The 21,784-nt window shown below is 42.1% G+C and overlaps 1 protein-coding gene across 1 annotated transcript in view; it reads right to left on the bottom strand.

Moving 5' to 3' along the window:
* Positions 1 to 213: 213 nt before the first annotated feature.
* MYH7B (myosin heavy chain 7B) overlaps positions 214 to 21,784 on the bottom strand; it is a 46,758-nt gene continuing 25,187 nt past the window's right edge. Inside the window, exons 22-43 of the mRNA XM_018569087.1 lie at positions 21,503 to 21,639; positions 21,120 to 21,375; positions 20,084 to 20,326; positions 19,411 to 19,587; positions 19,152 to 19,297; positions 17,358 to 17,448; positions 15,259 to 15,648; positions 15,023 to 15,149; positions 12,018 to 12,136; positions 11,122 to 11,318; positions 10,688 to 11,037; positions 9,970 to 10,094; positions 9,736 to 9,851; positions 8,841 to 9,033; positions 8,556 to 8,759; positions 7,565 to 7,690; positions 7,046 to 7,216; positions 6,408 to 6,512; positions 5,446 to 5,541; positions 3,246 to 3,383; positions 2,059 to 2,109; positions 214 to 351 (exon numbers count right to left, since the gene is read on the bottom strand). Coding sequence (XP_018424589.1) covers positions 340 to 351; positions 2,059 to 2,109; positions 3,246 to 3,383; positions 5,446 to 5,541; positions 6,408 to 6,512; positions 7,046 to 7,216; positions 7,565 to 7,690; positions 8,556 to 8,759; positions 8,841 to 9,033; positions 9,736 to 9,851; positions 9,970 to 10,094; positions 10,688 to 11,037; positions 11,122 to 11,318; positions 12,018 to 12,136; positions 15,023 to 15,149; positions 15,259 to 15,648; positions 17,358 to 17,448; positions 19,152 to 19,297; positions 19,411 to 19,587; positions 20,084 to 20,326; positions 21,120 to 21,375; positions 21,503 to 21,639 — 3,570 coding nt within the window. The 3' untranslated portion in view covers positions 214 to 339. The remainder of the gene's footprint in view (positions 352 to 2,058; positions 2,110 to 3,245; positions 3,384 to 5,445; positions 5,542 to 6,407; positions 6,513 to 7,045; positions 7,217 to 7,564; positions 7,691 to 8,555; positions 8,760 to 8,840; positions 9,034 to 9,735; positions 9,852 to 9,969; positions 10,095 to 10,687; positions 11,038 to 11,121; positions 11,319 to 12,017; positions 12,137 to 15,022; positions 15,150 to 15,258; positions 15,649 to 17,357; positions 17,449 to 19,151; positions 19,298 to 19,410; positions 19,588 to 20,083; positions 20,327 to 21,119; positions 21,376 to 21,502; positions 21,640 to 21,784) is intronic.

Here is a 21,784-nt window from a genome sequence, read left to right as displayed (position 1 = left end):
TATAGAAACACATAACGTACATATAGACGAGTTTTCTGAAATTAGACTGGAAATACACTGCAAGCGTTCTTTTCCTAATAGGACCTCTACTTGATTCTTGACTCTGATTGTAAATGTGAAATGGTCAGCACTGTAGAAGAGCTCCCGGTGTCTCTTCTTATTCGGTTCTGTGCTTCTCTATGAGGATATTCCGCTAATAGACAACACCAGCCGTTGTGCCTTATTAGATTTTATTACACTTCAGGGACTGGGAGGGAGGGAGTGAGGTGTAGGCCGAGTCAGGAGGGTCCAGCCCAGCTGTTGCAGCTGTCCGTGGACTGATTGTGACGTCTATTCATTTCATTCTTCAAACTGCTAAGAGAGACAAAAGAATACGTGTTATAGTTACAGTATATACGTCCTAGTAATTCAAGAAAAACATTGACGTGTTATAACACTGCCAGCAATAACTGCCTGGGATTATTTAAAGGAGAACTATGAGGTGAGTGCTTTTCACTCACCTCATAGTTCTAGCCGACCTGTGACAATGAAAAAAGCAATGTGTTCAACCAAAAGCGGTTATGAACCTAGTGCAGCTATGAACAAGGGTCGGAGAATTAAATAGTAATATAAATCGATTTTATTAGTAAAAACATATGCTTATACACAAAGCGAATGCGCAGCTCGAACCCACCACCTATACAATCAATATAAAAAAGATTATTGCAACAATCCACACATACATGCCACAACCCAGACACACAGAGAGCTAGCTGATCAGCGTAATTTGTTTCATCTGGTGGTCCTCAGATTTAGGAAAAGGAGCAACAAAGTATATTTAACGGTTTCGGATGGAACAGAAAAAAATGAGACTGTCACAGGTCGGCTCAGTAGATCGCCGGAGGTGGGCGAACACATACCGGCGTTCGCTCGCCTCTCGATCCTGTCACGGCTCTCTGCTGTGACAGGGGAGGGGCTGGATTCCCCCCTCCCCGCTCCGATCCTCCAGCGCTGACTGGCGGAAAGGACGGGGGAGGGGGCGGGTACCGCTGGCTCTGCCTCTAGATAGGCAGAGCCAGCTGTCAGTCACGCAGTTGGGCGGATCCCGGCACAATTGTCGGGATCCACTTCAGCTACGGCGTCTTACTATACCGCAAGCAGAAGCTCGCGGCTTCTCGGTATACCGCGAGCTACAGCTCGTGGTATACTGAGCCTAGGGTGTCGGGAGGACGCTAGTTTGTGTAAGGAGAACTATGGGGAAAAGCCTTAACCTCATAGTTCTCTAATATTTGCACTATTCCTTGCACCACAGATGTTAGCATTGAAGGACAAGTGTTCCTCTAGTAAAGTCCTTTAATCCCAACTGGTATGAAGGTACACCAGGAAGGTAAGTATATTGGGTCTTCTATTATGGGGTGCTGTGTGTGTAGAAGTGACCCTGTGTTGAGTCACTTTAAAGAACTGAAGCCCAAACATTTTAGTTCTGGATGGAGTAAGCGAGGGTTATAGCCTGTCCATTTTTTTTTTGGGCTATCTGTGTCCCTTTTTGGGGAGATTTCCTTTCACTTCCTGTCTGATAGACACAAGAAGAAGCGAGAGGCGATCCCTCCAAAGAGAGGGAAGCCAGAGAGTTCCCCTGCAGGGGAGTGCATGGTGAACACATGGTAAATACTTCTCAAGAACAATCCATCATTCCCGAGTGCTCTCAATCGTGGCTTCCCTTGTTTGAATCTGACTTGTTCCGGAGTAGACTGCCTCTGTACACAAGACAGAAGTGGGCAACACAGTTTATCAGGCGTTAACCTTTCTGTCTTGCAGGTTCATCTAGGGCACTATCTGCATGGAGTTTGCATGGGTTTCCTCTGGGTACTCTGGCTTTCATTCTACATTTCAAAGACATGCTGCTAGGTTAGCTCCTGTCTAAATTATCCCTAGTATGTGTGTATTTGAAATAGGGACTTGTAAGCTCCTTGGAGGCAGGGACTGATGTGAATCCATAGTATGCAGCGTCCTGCTTAAATTGACGGAGTTCTATAAATACCTGTAATAAATAAACCATAAATTGTTAATACAGCTTACCTGGGCTGAGTCCTGCAGTCTCTGTTTCCCTAGCATGGAGTAAAACCCCCCCTGCAAGGAGAAAATTACATTTCTCAATCAGTTGGAGCAACAGCACTGCAACATAAACCGTTTGAGTTAAAGCAGAATTCTGGGGGGAATAAATGTTCCCCTGGCACTCTAAAGGTTAAAGGCTCTTTTTCTTGCAGAGTTATTGACAATAACTCTGCCTCTCCTTAAATAATGTTTTTAAGGGTATATAAGGTGTTTTATTGTATACATTTTTTTATTAAATATCCTATTTTTTTTATATTATTGACAATACTGTAATTGTGTCTTTTATGCAATCACTTTTTACTGCACAATGCAATCCTACAAGATCACAAAAGCAAACCTAGAATATACAGAGTTATGTAAATTTCAAGGATACAGAAAACTTAACATTCTTCCTACCGTGTTTCCACGAAAATAAGACCTATCCCGAAAGTATGACCTAGAACTATTTTTAAACATGCCGGTAATATAAGATCTACCCCGAAAATAAGACCCAGTTTGGGGGTGGCTGCAGCTCCCCCATGCCGCCCCTGTCACAAAATCAGCAGACACCTGTCTGCCTCAGCCTTTGCTTAGAGAGCTGCCGCCGGGCAGAAAACTACATTTCCCAGCAGGCAACAGCACGGCAAGCAAAGTATGGCCAGTGGGGTCGGAGTGAGGTGACTGAGCCTCAGTCACTGAGGGAACTTCAGGCTGCGGGTCCATGCAGTCCAGCCTGGCGACGAGAGAGGTGGCTCCCTGGTGGGGATCCCACTCAGGAACTGTGGACTGCATCAGAGAGGAGAGCTCCAGGACAGCCGCAGCCTGCAGGTATTGTGACACAGTTTGTGGCAGTATTTCAAATAAGACATCCCCCGAAAATAAGAACTGGTGTGATTTTTTTTTTTTTTGGGGGGGGGGCGGAAAAAAAAATATAAGACCGTGTCTTATTTTTGGGGAAACACGGTATATAAATAATATCCATACCATAACAACAAAAACAAGGATTTGGCAATTCTAGTCAATTTTAAGCAATAGCTCCTCTACAGTCTAGTATCACTCCTTGGAACAATGCTGTCATTGTATTATTATATTGTAACACATGGGGGTTAAAATCTACATCGGGTTGAAAAGAATAAGCAGTATACAAAAAAACACCATTACCCCGGTATCACCTTTGTGGAAACTCCTTCTCTAGTCCGTGCACGTATCTTATTGACTTGCGATTCAGCGACATCGGCGCGCTCTTCTGCATCATCGAGTTCATGTTGGGCCTTCCGGTACTTGACAAGGTTGGAGTTGGCCTGAGTCTCCTGTTATGGATAGAGGGAACAAAAGTCTGTGCATTGTCTCTACTGAAAATGAATGTGCCATCACCTCTTATGTTTTATAACGCATGTTCTACTTCCAGTCTGTCCTTAGTTACAACTGTGAGCTAGGTAGATGTATGGCACTGTATATATACTGAGTAGCATATCCAGGGCTAATAGCTGAGCTTTATTTATCACACGTGAACAGAGCCAAGTTGGCCTATAGGATTGAATGTATTTCTTATTTACCGCATATGCTAGTTATAAAAGAGGGCTGCAAAATCTCTCGACCTTTAGTAGCCCTGATATCATAACAAGTATCTGCTCAATAAAGTTTGTGATTAGAGCAATGAGTGGCCACAGCATTTACCTTGATGATCTCTGTGACTTCATCGCTTTTATTCAGCAGCTGCAGCAATGCCCGGACACCTAAAAGCATTTCCTTACTACCTCCTCCAGGTGCCCGGGCATGGCTGCTGTTTCTAAATAAAAGCAATGACAGCACAGAGGTTATCAATGTCATTTTTGTAAAAAATAGATGGGTTACAAAAAAGTGTGGGCACCACTGTTGCTCTAATAAATAACTTTATTGAGCAGATACTTGTTACAATATCAGGGCTACTAAAGGTCTAGGGATTTTGCAGCCCTCTTTTATAACTAGCATGTGCTATAAATAAAGCTTGTTGTTCTGCTTCTACAGTGCTTGGATCAAATACAACAAATCCTATAGGCCACCATCAAGGTAGTTTTCTCGGTTAATAAAAATATATCTATACATTTAAAATGTGTATGGGGACAGGAAGTGTGGGTGACCATTATTATCTAGCCCAGAGATAAGCTTAATTTCTTGTCACATGGAAGAGTTTTTCACCGTTAGAAAATCTGGTTGTTCCACCGTGGGCTTGTCCCAAGGGTAGCAGAGTTATACATGGGGCACTGCAAAGCCTCACAATTAGCAAATTGTGTTTTTAAATTTTCTATTTTTTTGAGAACTGTAGAAGGGTGCCAAGATGATAAAGGGAGTTATAAGACTCATAGATCAGGAAACATGAAACCATCTCTCCTTTCTTTTGCTTGTTGGGCTGTATGGTCAACAAATAGCTGAGACTATAACAGACCGCATGACGCCTCCAGTGGTGGTTGTTCACATGCAGTGCCAGGCTGGGGCAGAGGAGGCACCCATTTTGGGTGTTGATACAGGAGGCATAGCTGGGACATCAGCAGCACTCCACTCACTTGTGTGTGACACACAAAGGATTTGGCCCAGTTAGGGAAAGCAAAGGAAGTTTTTTTTGTTGACTTAATGAGGCTTGTGCATCACACCTAGCAACTGGTTTGGTACTCATTTAGACTGACGTAAGGAGCCTTTAGTTCTAGTGGAATTAAAGACAAAAAATTGTAGGCGGTAAAGTTTTTTTTCTATGAGAAGAGTCTTTGCACGTCAATTCTGTAAAAAAAAAAATCCGTCTTTCTCCTAACATTTGTTTTCTGTGTACAAGATTGGAGAAGGGTTCCAGGACAATGTAACTAGGACTTAAATGATCCATGGTCACCCAGTAGCTGATGTTTGAAGATGCTGGTCTGGAAGATGGTGGCAATGGGGGCAGAGACAGTGTGGATCTGTTAAGGATGGAGAAGCGTAAACTAGGTAACTCATTGAAAACTTTGCTGCTGCCCGGGAGAATTCCTCTACTCTGTATACCCCAAAGCACTGTGAGACCACCACTCGTAGACCGTTCCCGGTCCTGACAAGTAAATTAAATCTCATTTGTATAAACCTACAGTTGAGCAAGAGAGGGAAGCGGTTTCATGCTACTAGAGCTTTACTTTCGGAGAGAACTCTTCCCCAATGTGCAAGTATGCTGTGCATGCATCCACATTTGGCATGTGCCTCTCCCCAAGCTGGCAAGTTTTGTTTTTAAATTTACACTGCCACAAAAATGGTCAAATTTGGCAAAAACTGAAGTGGTGAAAAGGCAACAAAACCTCCACAACATTTCCTTCTTAAATGGAATACCTCCTTAGTGTTCATAGTGTTTAATGTACGCATTTTCCAATTACTTACAGCCTCCTCTGACTGGCGCTTGTAGCTCTTGACTTTCAGCTGGAGTTTGTCTATCAGGTCCTGCATTCGGGCCAAATTCTTCCGGTCTTCTTCAGTCTGCAATAGGGACAGGCCAGAAAATGATTTCAAGCTGTAAACATGCTTTAGACTGTTATGCCTTCTTATGGTCTCTATAGAGTATTTTTCACCATATGGAAGCAATGTTTCACATTCGCTGAATTCAGGACAATAGCTGTGGCTGCAACAATTATCAATGTGATATCAGTGCTATTATCAGCGTCATGTAAAATTGGGGGTAAGGTTCAGTTCAAAGGGAATCTGTCAAAGAAGATTAATGGAGGTTGCCATTGCTGACCTTGCCCATTAAAAACGCTAATTCCCTGGCTGTCATTCTGATGCTTTGTTGTTGAGTTGCTGATTTGGAACAATTATAGATATAAGTAGTTCTGACGTTCATTTACATCGGAGGTAAGCAAACACCGGCCCTCCAACTGTTGCGGAACTACAAATCCCATGAGGCATTGCAAGACTCTTGACAGCCACTACAAGTCCACCATGGGATTTGTAGTTTCACCGCAGCTGGAGGCCCAGCATTTCCCTACCACTGATTTACATGATGCTTGTTCCAGATCCATGATGCAACATTAGTAAAGTCAGGCATCTAGCATTTTTAAAAAGGACTGTGACGACAGTCCTCCTTCAGAACTATCTCATTACAAAGTCAATTTAAGGTTCAGGAAGCAGGATCAGGGTGGCCTTATAACGCCAATACTACGTTTCCCAGTGCAGGGTTCCTATTACCTGCAAGATAGGGAAGTTGAGTCCTTTGTATCTAAAAGAAATCACCGCAAGTTGTGCACTCAGAAGAGGATTCCTGGCTACCAAAGTTAACCCCACTGACTTGTAGGTCTACTCTTAGGCAGAACTTTTTACTTTCAGAAAGTTTTGTATGCAGTGTTTACCTGATAGGTGAGTTCCTTTATCCTCCGCTCGTACTTTCGAATTCCTTTCTGCGTTTCAGCATTTTTCTTCTGCTCGATCTCCAGCTCCCCTTCCAGCTCTCTGACCTGTAATAACAGCAGTACAGATGTGAAGCCAGCTTGGACACAGAAGAGCATTTAGATCTTCATAAACATGAGTGAATATATGGGATTGTTTATCAATTTCTGATTTGTAATACTTCCTTTATATCCAAAGCACAACAGACAGAATCTGGATCAGCTGTGCATGACAACCAATCAGCTTCTCTCATGTTCAAAGCTCTACTGAGCAAACTGAAGAGATAAGCTGATTGGCTACTATGGGCAACTGCTCCAGATTCTGATACGTTCCCCCCTATATAGCTGTTAGATAATGGTGTCTATTTTAACCAATATAAAATGAGTATAGCTGGTGGACAGGAACAGAGTCAGGAATTATGGCAAGGGGATCTCACTGCTGGAGTACCCAAAATATAAATGCAATCACCAAACACCATCAATAATTCAAATATTCGTGTTTTAGTGGGCTGAAATTTAGGTATGTAGTATGTACATATGTTGCATGACTATAAGAGGAATATCAATTATGGAAATAAAGCCACACAGGGTAAGTGACAAACCTTTGCTTCCAGCTTTTGTATCTGCTTCTTCCCTCCTTTCAAAGCAATTTGCTCAGCTTCATCAAGCCGCATTTGCAGGTCTTTGATGGTCTGCTCCATGTTCTTCTTCATCCTCTCTAGGTGGGCACTGGTGTCCTGCTCTTTCTTCAGCTCCTCTGCCATCATGGCTGCCTGGAAAGGTGACATGAACAATCTACTCAATCTAATGTTTGGCCGTGGTTTGTAGACATTTAAGCGGAGCTGTCTCCAGATCTTGTTGCATCACCCAAGAGTGGGGTGCTACCATCCCCTTGCAGTGACTTCAGAACTGGATGTTCATATCTGACAAAATTCAGTATTTCATTACTTGGCCTAAACAGAATATATCGATCTTTGCGCAGATGGAACATGATTTTAGTAAGCATGTCCACTGTTTCTACTCGTCACACAAAAAAGTCACATATCATATGCTACTGGTACATTTCCTAGCCCTTCCCCAAAATGAATCCAGAAAAGGAGAGGGCTAGAGCCATTTCTTACATCAGTGATGGCTTTCTTGGCCTTTTCCTCTGCATTCCGACATTCCTGGACTGCTTCCTCCACTTCAGTGCTTAACTGAGAGATGTCTGCATCCAGTTTCTTCTTCTGGTTAATAAGTCCAGTATTCTAGAGGAGAAAAAGGTCAACATGTATTAGTTAGCTAAATGCTTTCACATGACATATAGGGACAACCAGTTGTTTTCTCAAACCTGCCCGCAAGCAAAGGAGATGTGTATAGATATACACACTACTGGGGAAATGTTTTAGAACATCAAGTTCTGTTGCTGCCTGTGTCCTCTTTGGGGAGATTTAACACTCTCTTTGTATTGGTTACCATTGTCCCCAAGATAAAAAGGGTTAAAATCCAAAATGTTAGACTTGTCGCCAGAACAAGAGGTAAGGGGAAATCTTCCTATGGGGGACACCTGTTCCAGGGACAACTGTCTAAGAGCAGAACTCTTCTCACTTTGGGAGATTTCCTCTAACTTCCTGTTGCATTTCTGGGAGAGGTGGTAAAGGTAATTTTCCTCATTGGTACACGGATAGCAAAAATAAATGACCTGGCACAAGTTTTAACCCGGCCAGAAAAAGAAACGTTTTGGCTATAGATACTCTTTCAGTCTGGAGAGTGTCCTGGTCATTCTAACATAAATCTAGATGACTTCCAAACTCTTTAGATACAGTCACTGGCTGTAATCCACAAGCAAGGTGATGCACAATGTCTGTCTATGCCACTTTTAGCCAAGATACAAAGGATGACTGCTTTAGGGGAGGACCTATACTTCTAATATATAGCTCATGCTGCTGTGATACAAAATCAAGATGCATCACTCTAAACATATTTTGCTAAACTTGACAATGTAATAGGAAAACCATATCAGAGATTGCACAGCACACATTGTTGAGCTTAATGACCAAGACAATATGTCTGAGTCAAATGTGACTTTAACCATTAGGGGGTAACTGAGACTGAGTGACATTATTCACAGACCTGGGAGTGCAGTAGGTTGACCCTCTCAGTGGCTTCTAGTAGTTCTTGCTCTGCCAGTTTCCTTCCTCTTTCGGCTTGCTCCAATGCTGCCCGCAGTTCCTCCACCTCAGCCAGTAACAAGTTATTACGTCTCTCAAGGGCTGCGGCTTGTTCTTTCAGATCATCATTGTGTCGGAGAGTGTCATCCAGTTCGATCTGCAAATCCTGGAATAAATATATTAACACATGAGTGTCTGCAATAGTTCTTCTCCTCTTCCATATTAGATAACATCGAGAAGAACCAACCTTGATCTGGGATTGCAGGTGACGGACCATTTTCTGGGACTCTGCGGCCTGTCTATTGGCATGATTAAGTTGGATCTCCATCTCATTTAGATCACCTTCCATCTTCTTTTTGAGTCGGATGGCCTCATTTCTGGCTTTAGCCTCTGCGTCCAAACTGGCCTGCATGGACTCCATGGCGCGCTGATGGTTACGTCTGCAGGAGATAATGTATTCAGTGAAAAAATAAAGTGATGCCATAATAAAAATGTTACTAGTGCATAGAAGAATGGGGCCATAATTATTTATTACAGGTCTTTATATGGCACTGACAATTGATCTATACTGTAAATGCACATCAGTCCCTGCCCTCAAGAAGCTTACAACCTAAGGTCCCTATCCCACATACCTGCACTCACACACATTCTAGGGCCGCTTTAGACAGGAGCCAATTAACCTGCTGGTATGTCTTTGGAGTGTGGGAGGAAACCAGAGTATCCAGTAACCCATGCAAGCACAGGGGGACATGCAAACTCTATGCAGTTAGCACCCTGACCAGGAGTTGAACCGGGGGACCTCCAGTACTACAAGGCAGAAGTGTTGGGTACTAAGCTATGGTTCACTTAATTAGAAATAGAATGTCTCGCAATTCTCAACTCTGGTTTTTATACAAAATCTCACTTTCAAAAAGAGCATCTACACACTGTGATACCGCCGCCCTTATTATGCCTTCTCATTTAAAGTTGCATTGTCTTTATAAGAAGACATTATTTTTTCCTCTAGTTAGATGCTGGATGTAGATAGAGTGTAACTTCTAGATGAATGTTCTACCTCCTATCGTTTGTCTGAAGTATGTTGTCGAATAGATGAACAGGGCATAGTACCCCCTATTTCCACCATAACACATTGCCAGTCTCACCTGAGGTTTTCAATTTCCTCATCTTTTTCAGCTAATTTCCTGTCCACATCAGCCTTAATTTGTGAAAGCTCTAGCTGTATTCTTAAGGTCTTACTCTCCTCGTGTTCCAGAGCTCCCTGCATTTCAAAAAAGCAGAAAATGTGCACCAAGATTAGAAATGGCAATTAACACACTAGAACACAGATCATGCTATATTGAGCCACTTTCCCTAGGACTGCATCTAGTGCCTCTTACCTCTGCCTCCTCTAGAGCTGCCTGGATGTCACTCTTCTCACTTTCAAGGGCTTTCTTTACCTTTTCTAGTTCATTAATCATTTTACCGCTGGCACTGATTTGATCAGTGAGATCAGAAATCTCCTCTGGAATTCAGAAAAATGAAACATAGCATGTGGGTTAGAAGGTATTTCTTGGCTTTTAGGCAACCACAACCTTAGGCAGGCCCAACCAACAAAGCAAATTATGTGGGACAACCATAGGGTAACCAGTAATAGATCATGTATACATATTTGCTGACTGTATATGTACAACTAGGGAAATGAATGCATATGTTTATGATTTGGAACAGTTAGAAGTAATCAGTTTTTATGCATTTTGCTTGTGTTAAACATGTTGAAGAGTAAGAGTCCATCATAGTAACCTCTAGTATTCTTATCTAATACAACACTGACCACCAACATTAATTGTAGGGCACCTTCCAGGGTCTGGATCAAAAGTCTACTTTCAAAGGCACCAGAACAACTGTGTGCATATATTGCTTCCTATTATACGATAACATATTATTTTCTGGTCAATATTAGCAAATGCATAATCTCCATTTGCATTGAATACAATTATGTAAAGCATAATTTATATAAAGGAAAATGTGATAGCTTTGTACTAGGACAACTGATACATTAAGCGGACAATTGGGCAGCTCACACAATTTTTAGTGTGTTCCTAAAATCCCATTTACCTTGTAGATTTTTGTTCTCGCGCTTCATGGTCTCCAGATTATCTAGAGACTCCTCATATGCATTCTTCAGCTTGAAGAGCTCAGTACTCAGGCTACGGGACTCCTTCTGTGAAGCCTCCAGCTCGGCCTGTGTCTCCTCATATTTCTGCTTCCACTCTGTCAGTATACGGTCAAAGTTCCTCTGCTTCTTGTCCAGGGCTGCAGCCGCAGAGTTGGCACGCTCCAAATCAATGACCAGGTCTTCAATCTCAGTCTGAAGTCGATGCTTGGTCTTCTCCAGGGAAGAACACTTGGCATTAGCAGACTCCACTGCCTCCTCGGCATCCTGTAGCCGCGCTGCCAGCTTCTTTCTGTACAAGAGGCATTGATAAATGTTTCCATGATAACAAAAAGACAAGAGGAACCAATATGACCAATAACTGAACTTCGCTTACTTGGCATCTTCCAGTTCTTCTGTCCTCTGGATAGCATCGGTTTCATATTTGTTCCTCCACTGGGCTACCTCTGCATTTGCCTTCGATAGAGACCTCTGTAGTTCAGCTTTGGCTTCCTGTTCTTCTTCATATTGTTCTCGCATGAGGTCACAGTCATGGCGGGAAGCTTGTAATGCATGTGCTAAAGCATTTTTAGACTAGAAGAGAAGTAAAGAATTGTTAGAATCCGTTGCTCATTGCCATGACCTGAAATCCCAGAAGATGCAGAGATCATATAAAGGCTCTGTGACAGGTTGAATACACATTTTGAATGTATGGTTTTGACTGACAAATGGCGAATAATGCCAAGTGGCAGCACAAAGTATGCTGGAAAAAAAACAGAAGAATCCTTGTAACTGGCTTTTCTACACAGCATTATACAGTCGACCCCCGAAATTTGCGGCGGTTTCGTTCATACAGCACCTGCGAATTGTGAAAAACCGCAAATTTTGAATGTGGTTAAAAAAATGCCTTTGTTTATAGTTTAACCCTAAATATGCCCCCAAAACACTCATTTCATTTCAAACCCAGCTTAATACATTACCCTTAAAAACAAAAAAAGAATGTAAAGGTAAACCCATATACTGTACAGTACTGTACTGCTATGTCTCTTGCAATGCTAGAATGTAAAATACCGATGTTACCCCTATATGGGAAAAATCCATAAACGACCCAGGCCGCGAACTCTGAACCGCGACTTCGCGGGGGTCAACTGTATTTTATTACGTTGTAGTATATCAATGCTTTTTAACACCCCGGACATTGGACGCATAAAGCATTACTTTTTATCACTGCCATGTTATGTCATAGCATATCATCTAGTGCTCACAACTGAACTTTTGAGATCACTGACTCACCTTTGTCTCCTCTTCTAACTGCCTCTTCAGTTCCTCAATGCTCTGAGTGAAGGAGGCTTTGCCTCTGCTCAGCTGGTTGACAAGAGATTCCTTCTCCTCCATCAATCGAGATAGCTCTCCTAACCAGAAACATCAAGAAGCATCATTTAGTAAGTGCTGAAGTATTTGACATAAGGAAATTAGTAACACATCTACATCTTTTTTGTAGGTCATGATTAGTTTGTATCTATAGGATTCATCATTTGCATTACAACCAAGAAAACACAACTGCTCCTGGTTATTCTAAAGTTCTGTAAGTAAAGTTAGGATTGGCGTAGATGGGACTCGGAAGCGATTTTGTAAAGGATTGGTGTACATTGAACTCGGAAGCGATTGTAAAGGATTGGTGTACATAGGACTGAAATGCGTTTACCACGGAGTCAAACATTTCCCTTTTAACATTTCCATTCACAATAAATATGTGAACACTGCTGCATATGATCCAGTTCAAAAGTATAATATCGCGTTATAATACCAAACACTTTAAGAGTTCTTTACAAACAAATATCGGAAGCCAACCACAACTGGTGTGTACATTTACTTTTGGCTAGTAACATTATCTTTCTGGGTACTGAATAAAAAGCAATTCTTTCTAATGTAGAAGGTGTTCAGGTAAGGAGGATAAGAAGGGTAAGGGTGAGTAATTTTAAAGGGCGCCATTCCGTTCCAGTCAATACAGCAAACTGATTTTATCAAAGGACAATTTGCAGTATGACGTGCCACTGACATAATATTCTATTTATTTTCCTTACTGAAGCACTGTTTTCTTAAACATGTTACCTTATTTATTTAAAAATGTTCCATTAACAACTGTCTATATTGGCCTATAACAACCAATAAATGTATATTCTTCCTTCCATACTCAATTTTTCCATGGAAAGCTTACATTTTATTGGATGTTGTCATCTTTTATTTCAGGTAGTTTTTACATGAGTGCCATAGTGATGCTTAAATTGTGTCCTTAAAGTGACATTTTGTTGGCCTCATAAAGTATCATAGCCCTTAAAGTTCATAATTGGAGAACTAGTCTCAACTGAAATCTCTATCAATGGATAAAAATGTTTAAGGCATTAAGCCTGTACAGCATGAAGGATGTCTGCAACGCACAAATAACTGCATGCAGGGCTGGATATACCATTTGGTACAGAGGAACTATAGGTGGTAGAGGCAAAGAGGTGGATGTATAGTGATGGGCCACACGTTTTGTTCCCATCAGTTGGAAAACAATCATCTCATATGGGTTTATTTACACATTATCACAATAACGACTTGTTAATCCTTGTAGGGGTAGGTGGGGGTGCCTGCATGGTGTGCCAGAGGTTTTGCGTTTACTAGCTCCAGTGATGGAAATTTGGCTAGCATGCACCATAGCAGAAACAATTGTACATGTTTGTGTTCATTCTGGGTGGTCAGCTATATTGCTTGGTGGTAGTAAGTCTCCCATCCCTTGCTTATTATAACCAGAGCAAGCCCCCTAACATTTTCTCCTTCAATTTGGGCAGTGTCTCCTGCTCATTGATGGATTAAAGTGACGTTAAAGGATAATCCCCCCCCCCCATGTTCTTACCTTAAATGATGCCTCTTGATCCGATCATCTTCTTCTTTACGGTAGTTTTCAGCTGTTCCTCCAGCGCTGGTGCCAGTCTCCGATCCAGCGCTGACTCCTCTATGCTAGCTGGTACTTCCTGTGCCACGGAGTCCGTGCAGGTGCCCGTTGCTCCATAGACTTACCTTGTGCCTCTCCTCATCTCCTGACCAAACATCTGAACTGCGCATGCGCCCGCCCCAAGATCCTTTGCGGCCGCCCGAGACTCTTCAGATGTTCGAACGGGAGCGCTCGGCGAAGACACCGGTATGTTTTAACCTGTTTGAAATGTTTAGTTTTTAAAAAATGTTTTTTCATATATCTACTGCTTGCTAGCAGTAGATATATGTAAAAAACGCTGAGGGTTTAATAACTCTTTAAAGCAGAATGTTGCCCTACCCAAAGTAGCAGCTTTGTTTCCTCACATCCTATCAGTTGACCTTGATATGGAGTACATTAGGCACAGAGAAGCCACCATTTCGATTGTCTGTACTGGCATAGCTCAATCAGACACCAACTGCCAACAAGTGGATCTTCCCTTGTGAAGTGACAGGAAGGTGCACACAGGGCCAGTCTTTGGGGTGTGCGAGCTGTGTGGCCGCACAGGGTGCCATGGCAACAGGGGAGCCATGCGGCCGACGCAGCTCCGCCCCAGGGCGGCAGGGAGTAGAGCTTCTGCTCTACTCCCTGCAGCTTTTCCTCAGATCCCCGTCTACATATTATGCACATGCAACAGCGGGCACCATGTGCTTTGTTTTAGTAAACAGTATGCACTATTTAACATGTAGTCTAAGTTTTGTGTTTTTGTTTTTCTAGATGCACTTAATTGAAAAAAGGGTCGGCATGACATCCTGACCCTTTATTTTTATAGACTCTATTTTAGTATAACATTTATTGTTTACCACTTGTTTGCCTACAGTTGTCTTATTTAATAAGAATACATATATTGTGCTTACAAGTTTAATAAAAGTTTTATGTTTATCATACTTTCTAATCTGTTTCTTTGGTGCTCAACAAATGAGAGGCTTTAAATGGTGACGGTATTGGAGAATTGGGTGTGGCCACTGAGGGGTGAGGTCACTGAGGGGCACTGTAAAGCTTTCTTGCACAGGACACCTAAAAGCCTAAGGCCGGCCCTGGGTGCACAGGTTTTGCCAGTTGTGCTTTCCCCCTGGTTTACTGTAGGAGCATGAAGGTTACAGCTTGGCCCCTTTGGACATCCACCAGACCCTATGCTCCTGCCCAGGTTGACTTGTGGGTGATCCAGCTCTGCTTCTGCTGTTCAACATCAATGTGATAGTTGTGGACAACTTTACAAAAAAATAATGAAATACATTTGGTAAGGCACACACTTTGGTGGGCATTATAAATCAGAACATACCGTTCTCAGTTTGCAGCCTGGCTCTGTGCAGGGACATATCGGCTAACTGTCGCTGCAGTTCATCCACCTTACTTTTGGCCTCACTCAGCTGATCCTCATAAGTCCGACACAACTTCTCAGCAGTGCCCTGTGATACAAGATACAGTCTTCCTGTTTATAAAGACAGGCCAAGCATGTCCGAGTCTTCACGTAGGACAGAGGGGAATCACCAGGTGTTACAGGAGGTAATCAGTTACCTTATTTTTGGTGAGTTGCTCAAGATTTGAAGACATGTCATCCAGTTCCATCCTCATCTCGCTCTTTTCCTTCTCTAGCTTCTGTTTTACCCGCTGCAGGCTGTCGATCTGCTCACCCAGCTCGGCTACTGTGTCTGCATGTTTCTTCCGCAGACAGGCCGCAGTGGCTTCATGGTGCAGGGTGGCTTCTTCCAGGTCTCTGCGTATCTTCAGGAACTCAGCTTCTCGCTTCTTGTTCATCTCTATCTGCACGGAGGTGGCCCCTCCAGCTTCCTCAAGCCTCTCGCTCAGCTCTTCCAGCTCTTTGGCCACCTCGGCTCGCTGCTTCTCCACCTTCGCTCTAGTGGCCCTCTCTGCTTCCAGCTCCTCTTCGAGCTCTTCTATGCGGGCCTGTGTGACAGAAGAAGAAGCCATTTCTAACTGAAGCCTATGAGAGGACTTGTGACAAAACAACCACTCGTTGAACAGGTTGGTGGATACTGAAATACCGTGTCACCTGTGCCAAGAAGGTAGGCACTACTGACCTCCTTCTGAAAATGTGAATTGCCTGGCAGTCATAACTTTGACCTCTGAATCACTGGCCTGGCACAAGCTTGCATCCAGTGAAATCAGGGTAAAGCCAGAACACTTGCATTTTAGAATTCTTCTCTTGCATCTATTGCATTCTCATTCCAGTCACTAACTTAGAAGTATTGAAGCCATTAGATCAGAATAACTGCCAGGTAACTAGCATTTTCAGAAGAACAGGTTTTGCATGGCAGCCTCCATATTTCTTCCAACACAGGTTTTCTTTAAAACAGAATTCCAGTCTAAATTTTGGTTTTAAGGCACAATAGCAAGGAAAGAAAAAACTCTCTCCACCTGGGAGTCTCAGATAAGAGACAAGTAAATCGAAAGGGTTGCCAAGCAAACTGTTACCTAACTTTGTATAAAATGCAATGCGAGCAGACAGTAAAAGATAAAGGGCACAACAGTCGTGCCTTAGGCTCCCATGTCGTCTATCGAACCAAGATGTGTATCCTCGGAAAAACAACCCTTGTATCCCTCTGCACCTTAGTGTATGAAAACATTTTTAATCTGGATGTCACATGTGGTCAGTTGCTGGGGGCAACACGGACTTTTTGAACAATAGAGTTTATTCAGCAACATGGTGATTGATGTACAGTAACCCATGCAACCAACTAGAGCTGCTCTTTCACATAATACACTTTCAAGGGCTTGCCCTTTGTATAGTGGGTGTGTATAAATTTAAACTCAGCACGCAGCATGTGACAGATTTCAACACTGTACAAGGGTAATTAAAATAGTCACATGATGGTGTATATAGTGCTAAGGCATGACTGTATTTTCCACCTTGCCTCTTTGATATTTGAGACGGTGGGTTGGCTCTGGACTATTGCTATGCACACCATGCACAAGGCAGTTCTGCAAGCTGATAATTGCTCTGTGTATTCATAGAGTTTAAATAAACGTCTGCTACTTTCAGTAACCGGACCAGATCCCTCTTCAAATCATTTAGCCTGCGCTGGAAAAGTGGCAGCTGAAATCTTAATAACCATGCCGTTTCATCCACTTGCCAAGACATGCTTCAAATATACGTATATAAAGGCAGCATGATATCTAAGTGGTTGGTCTTGGCTTTGGAAACCGGCATCATGGGCTCAGTTGCCCCTACTGACATTATCTGCATATAGTTTTTGGGGCTGGTTTACTAAAGGCAAATAGGCTGCTCGCTTTGCAAAGGAATTTTCTCATAGCCAAGTGAATGTAGCGAAAAAAATCTAAAGCATTTTATTTTTGCTTGCAGGTGATTGGATGAAAAGTACAAATTCTCTTGAAAAGTGAACAGCCTATTTGCTTTGAGTAAATCAACCCGTTTATGTTCATCTCACAACCCAAAAACACTGTGGTAGGTTAATCATCTTGTGTGTGTGTTTGTATGACTAGTTAGTGAGATTAGGCTACGATCTCCCTTGGGGGCCAGGTCCGATGTGAATAATTCTATGTACTCTGCACTGTGAAGCTCTGCGGACTAGGAGGCGCTACATAAACCGATCAAGCACATAAAATAGTTTGAACATGGATCTCTTCTACATCACCTGTAGTTCTTTGATTTTCTTCTGTAACTGGGCACTCATCATTTGTTCATCTTCAATTCTAGAATTTAGCTGGCTTATCTCAAAATCTTTCCTGCGAAAGAGAACAAGTAAACCAATTTAATACAATCCTGCTTTTTTAAAACTAATAGTTCTTTTAAATAACATTTAACCTATAGTTAAGGTTAGCCAATCATTAAAATAATTTGCACTGGGAAAAATAGGAATCTTAAGAGTCACATTTATGTAAACTGCGGCATAAGATATGACAAGATCTGGCTAAAAAACACAGTTGCTATCTAGGGGTTCTAGTCTTCCCCTATGTCTCTGAAGGTTCTCATTCATCCAGGTCATGGTATATCTGTTAAAAATAAGTCAAGGCAACTGGACTTCTTGTATTATTCTTGAAGACATTTCACTGGTCATCCGACCAGCTTTCATATTTATTCCCAGATACATTTTGTATAAGTTTTGTACAAAGTCCAGTTGCCTTGTTTTATTTTTTTTACAGATAGTCTTCCCCTACTTTACAAAAAGTAAAGCATATTTATTTCTGTCTTTGTTCCCTCCACTTTCTGCCTGGTAAAATGTTGTCAGCAGGACACAAAGGGAGAAATTTATCAAAACTGGAGCAGAAAGAATCTAGAGCAGTTGTGCATGGCAGCCAATCAGCTTATTTCTTCATTATGTTCAGTTCAGCTTTAAAAAGGAAAGAGAGAAGCTGATCGGTTGCCATGGGCAACTGCTCCAGATTCTGCCTGCTCCAGTCTTGATAAATTCCCCTCAAAATGATGGTAAATCTTTTTTAGCAGAGCTCTGGATAGCACAGTAAAAACAGTGAAGCGCCACGGACTGTCAGTTCTTAATAGAACTTGCTTTTAGGCATACTGCAGGATGCTGCCCCAAAGAAGCCGGGAAAGCTGGAAATCTGGGAAATAAGCACAAGAGGGGCGCCTTTCCTGGTGCAGATCACTTTTATTTCAATAAACATAAATAAAAAAACAAATCATACTATAGTGGTGACGTTAACGCGTTTCCGGGGCACGCCCCCTTCATCGGAACATCCTGATGAAGGGGCGTGCCCCGGAAACGCATTAACGTCACCACTATACTGGTATCACCTAGTGGACATCTCACTGCTTGTCAGTCCTCACCTCATGACTTTGTGACACTCATGTTTGTGAGTATGATTTGGTTTTTTATTTATGTTTATTGAAATAAAAGTGATCTGCACCAGGAAAGGCGCCCCTCTTGTGCTTATTTCCCAGAGCTCTGGATAGCATTCAAGGTCTGTCAGCATATCTATCCTTTTCCCACGCTATCCAATAGAAAAAAAAATTGGAATTTACCTATACTTAAAACTAACCTAGGGGCAATCAATCAAAAATGTTACTAAAACCACTGGAAATGGATTCTGCTTGGAAGCTCCTGGTTGCTGTAATATGCATTTATTCTGTTTTCTCCTTGTGTTGTTTTACTGAATAAGCCTGATAGAGGAGTGTATCTGCCCTGGCCACCTTCCTTGCTGGTTATAACCAAACCAAGGCCTTTGACATTTTCTCATTCAGCTTCAAATATCCAGAAAATTTCATCTGGAGGAGGACAACAACAACCATCAATGGGTAAAATCTAAATGGTATAGTACTAGCAAAGAGGTTGCAGTTAGAAGAGGTTCAACTGAAATTCCATTAGAAGTTCTCAGTGGACTTGAACTTTAAGCTACAAAGGGCTACTTCTGAATATACATTTGATCTAGTTTACTTTAAATTTTCCCTATTCCTACATTCTGCTACTTACTTCTTCAGTTTCTCTTCCAGCTGCTGCTTATCATTCTCCAAATCCATCACAGACTCTTGGGAGAGCTTTAGATCTCCTTCTAGCTTTCGCTTTGCACGCTCTAGATCCATACGGAGCTTCTTCTCTTGTTCTAGGGATCCTTCCAGCTACAAGAATTACCAAATTATAAAAGCTTAGGAATACTTTTCACATTGCCTCCCTAGATTCGTAATTATTATTGGTGATAGAATTATTGCAATCTGGTAAAGAAAGAACTTACATCATCTACTTGTTGCTCCAGCTTAGCTTTGGCCTTGGTGAGAGTGTTGACTTTGTCTTCTTCTCCTTGCAAGTCATCCAGAGCTTGTTGGTGGGCTTCCTGCAGAGCTTTCTTCTCTTTGGTCAGCCTAACGATGATCTCATCCAATGCCGCCATCTCCTCAACAAGGTTCTTCACCTGAGAAGAGACAACAGGTCGGAAATAAATAAAGCCCCCAAGCCCTGTGCACATGGATTGTTTGAGATGGGTTAATTAACATTTTTTGCTGTTTGCTCAAGGCTATAAAAGCTCAACTCCAGCCAAAAGTTGTTTTGACCATATTAGACCGGGAAAGGGTTAAAACCTTCGTTGATTTTTTTTTTTTTTGTCCTTACTCTGGATATTTCTTCTCACTTTTTGTCAGGACAGGAAGTGATAGAAAATCTCTCCAGCAGAAACACAGACACAAACAAATAACCATTTCAGCAGAATTGGGAAGGGTTAGAATGTCTATCTTAAAAAACTTTTTTGAGCCTCTGTTGCTTTCTATCCCAGTAACGATTGCATCCCCATTTCTTTGTATGGAAGTCACAGGGACAGAAAGTAAGGGGAAAATCTCATGGGCAGAAAAACCTGATAGAAGTCTTATATCTTCCTCACTCTAACACATGTAAAGGTTAATTTTTTTGCTTGCCTTGTTTTCTGTGGCGTGTTTTTCCTTCTCTACTTTGGCCAGTGTAATTTCCAAGTCATCAATGTCCTTCTTTAGTTCAGCGCACTCATCTTCCAGTTTTCGTTTTTTGGAAGTCATGTCTGAGTTCATCTCTTCCTCGTCTTCCACTCTCTCAGCCAGCTCTTTCACTTTGGCCTCCAGCTGGATCTTAGTCTTGATCAGCAGGTCGCAACGGTCTTCTGCATCTACAAGATTGTCTTGCTCCTGCAGTCAAACAAGTGGAATGTAAAAAGTCAGTTTAATTTTGGTGGATGCTGGAGAATAAAATAGCTGACAGATTGGTAGCTCCAGAACACTGTAGATGAAATCTTAGAACCCAGTGCCCATTTTGAGGGGCCTTCACTCTCCCTGATAGATTTTGTTATGCATTTTATGTTATAGAAAATGTAATATGAGGAGTTGAAACATGTAAATAGGAAGAGGGACACCCTAAACTGGCAGGTGGACAGGAACAGATAAGCCATTATCATGGGAAGACCTCACTATTGGAGTACCCAAAACACAGAAGAAAATATATTATCTGGATGGGCTAATCATTTAATACAGTAAAAAACAAAAACAATTCTTAAAAGGAAATCGGACATGAGAGATCTGCTGTATAATGTGCAAGATAAAACTTAAAAATCATTTTTTCTTTTCAACAAGTGTGAAACCTCATCACTGGGCTGATTCCAAATTCCTGGGTTAATCCCACATGGAGTCCAAGGATCAGCTGTGTCATATAAACATAGGTCACCGTCTGCTGAAGCTCCAGCATTGAAAACCGACTGCTATCATTTGATTTTACAAACCCAGAGCTGTGTTGCACATGAAATGCTTAACCAGGTACAAGCAATCAAGCAGATTTGATCAGCCTAAAAAGAAAGGGGGCAGGAATCCTACTTTCTTTTTTAAATACTATTTTGTCTCACAAGCAATATTGACTGTGACAGTTTAACATAACTATTTCTTTTTGTATGGAAGAGACAATGCCAAGAACACTGTGACAATGACTTACGGCCTGGAGTTGCAGACCCAGGTCATTCTTCTCTTGAATCAGAGTAACCTGTTTCTCTTCCAGCTCTTTCCTCTTGGCTTCAGACTTCTCCAGAGCCTCTTTCAGCCTCAGGAATTCCTCCTTCATGTTGGCCATCTCCTTCTCTGTCTGGGCTGATTTCAGCAGTGGTTTAATCTTGAAAAACAGTTTCATCCATGACCAGTTCTTGACAGCATTGAAGGCCCTTATGTTCCACTGGATTACCAACAATGCATCCCTGCAAAAATACGATGGTCAGACCTGGCATACTCGGGTAGTATTAGGTTGGCAGTGGTACAGTAAACAATATTTAATTGAACAGATTCTGAGATTCCCCGGTTTGGAAGATGTAATGCCGTATGTACCTTCTAGCAATGATCTTGTGATATTCGATCCTCATGAGTCTACCTCGGCTTCTGGCTTGCAGCATGGTAATGATCTTGGCCAGACGCTCATCTCGCATCTCTTCCAGCTGACCTAGCAGACCAGCTTTGAAGAAGACCTAGGCAAGGAAAGTGTTGCCACATATATTTTACATGTAATTACCAGCCAAAAAATTACTTCAAGTGATATTAAAGTCAAAAGGTTTTCAAGCTATTCCAAATGCTGATTAAATCATTTACAATGGATGCTGCTCAGTATGTAAA

The sequence above is a fragment of the Nanorana parkeri genome, unplaced genomic scaffold (assembly GCF_000935625.1).
Source record: "Nanorana parkeri isolate BGI_ZX_2015 unplaced genomic scaffold, ASM93562v1 scaffold1284, whole genome shotgun sequence".
Lineage (NCBI taxonomy): Eukaryota > Metazoa > Chordata > Amphibia > Anura > Dicroglossidae > Nanorana > Nanorana parkeri.
This window is presented reverse-complemented; position numbering and strand designations above follow the sequence as displayed.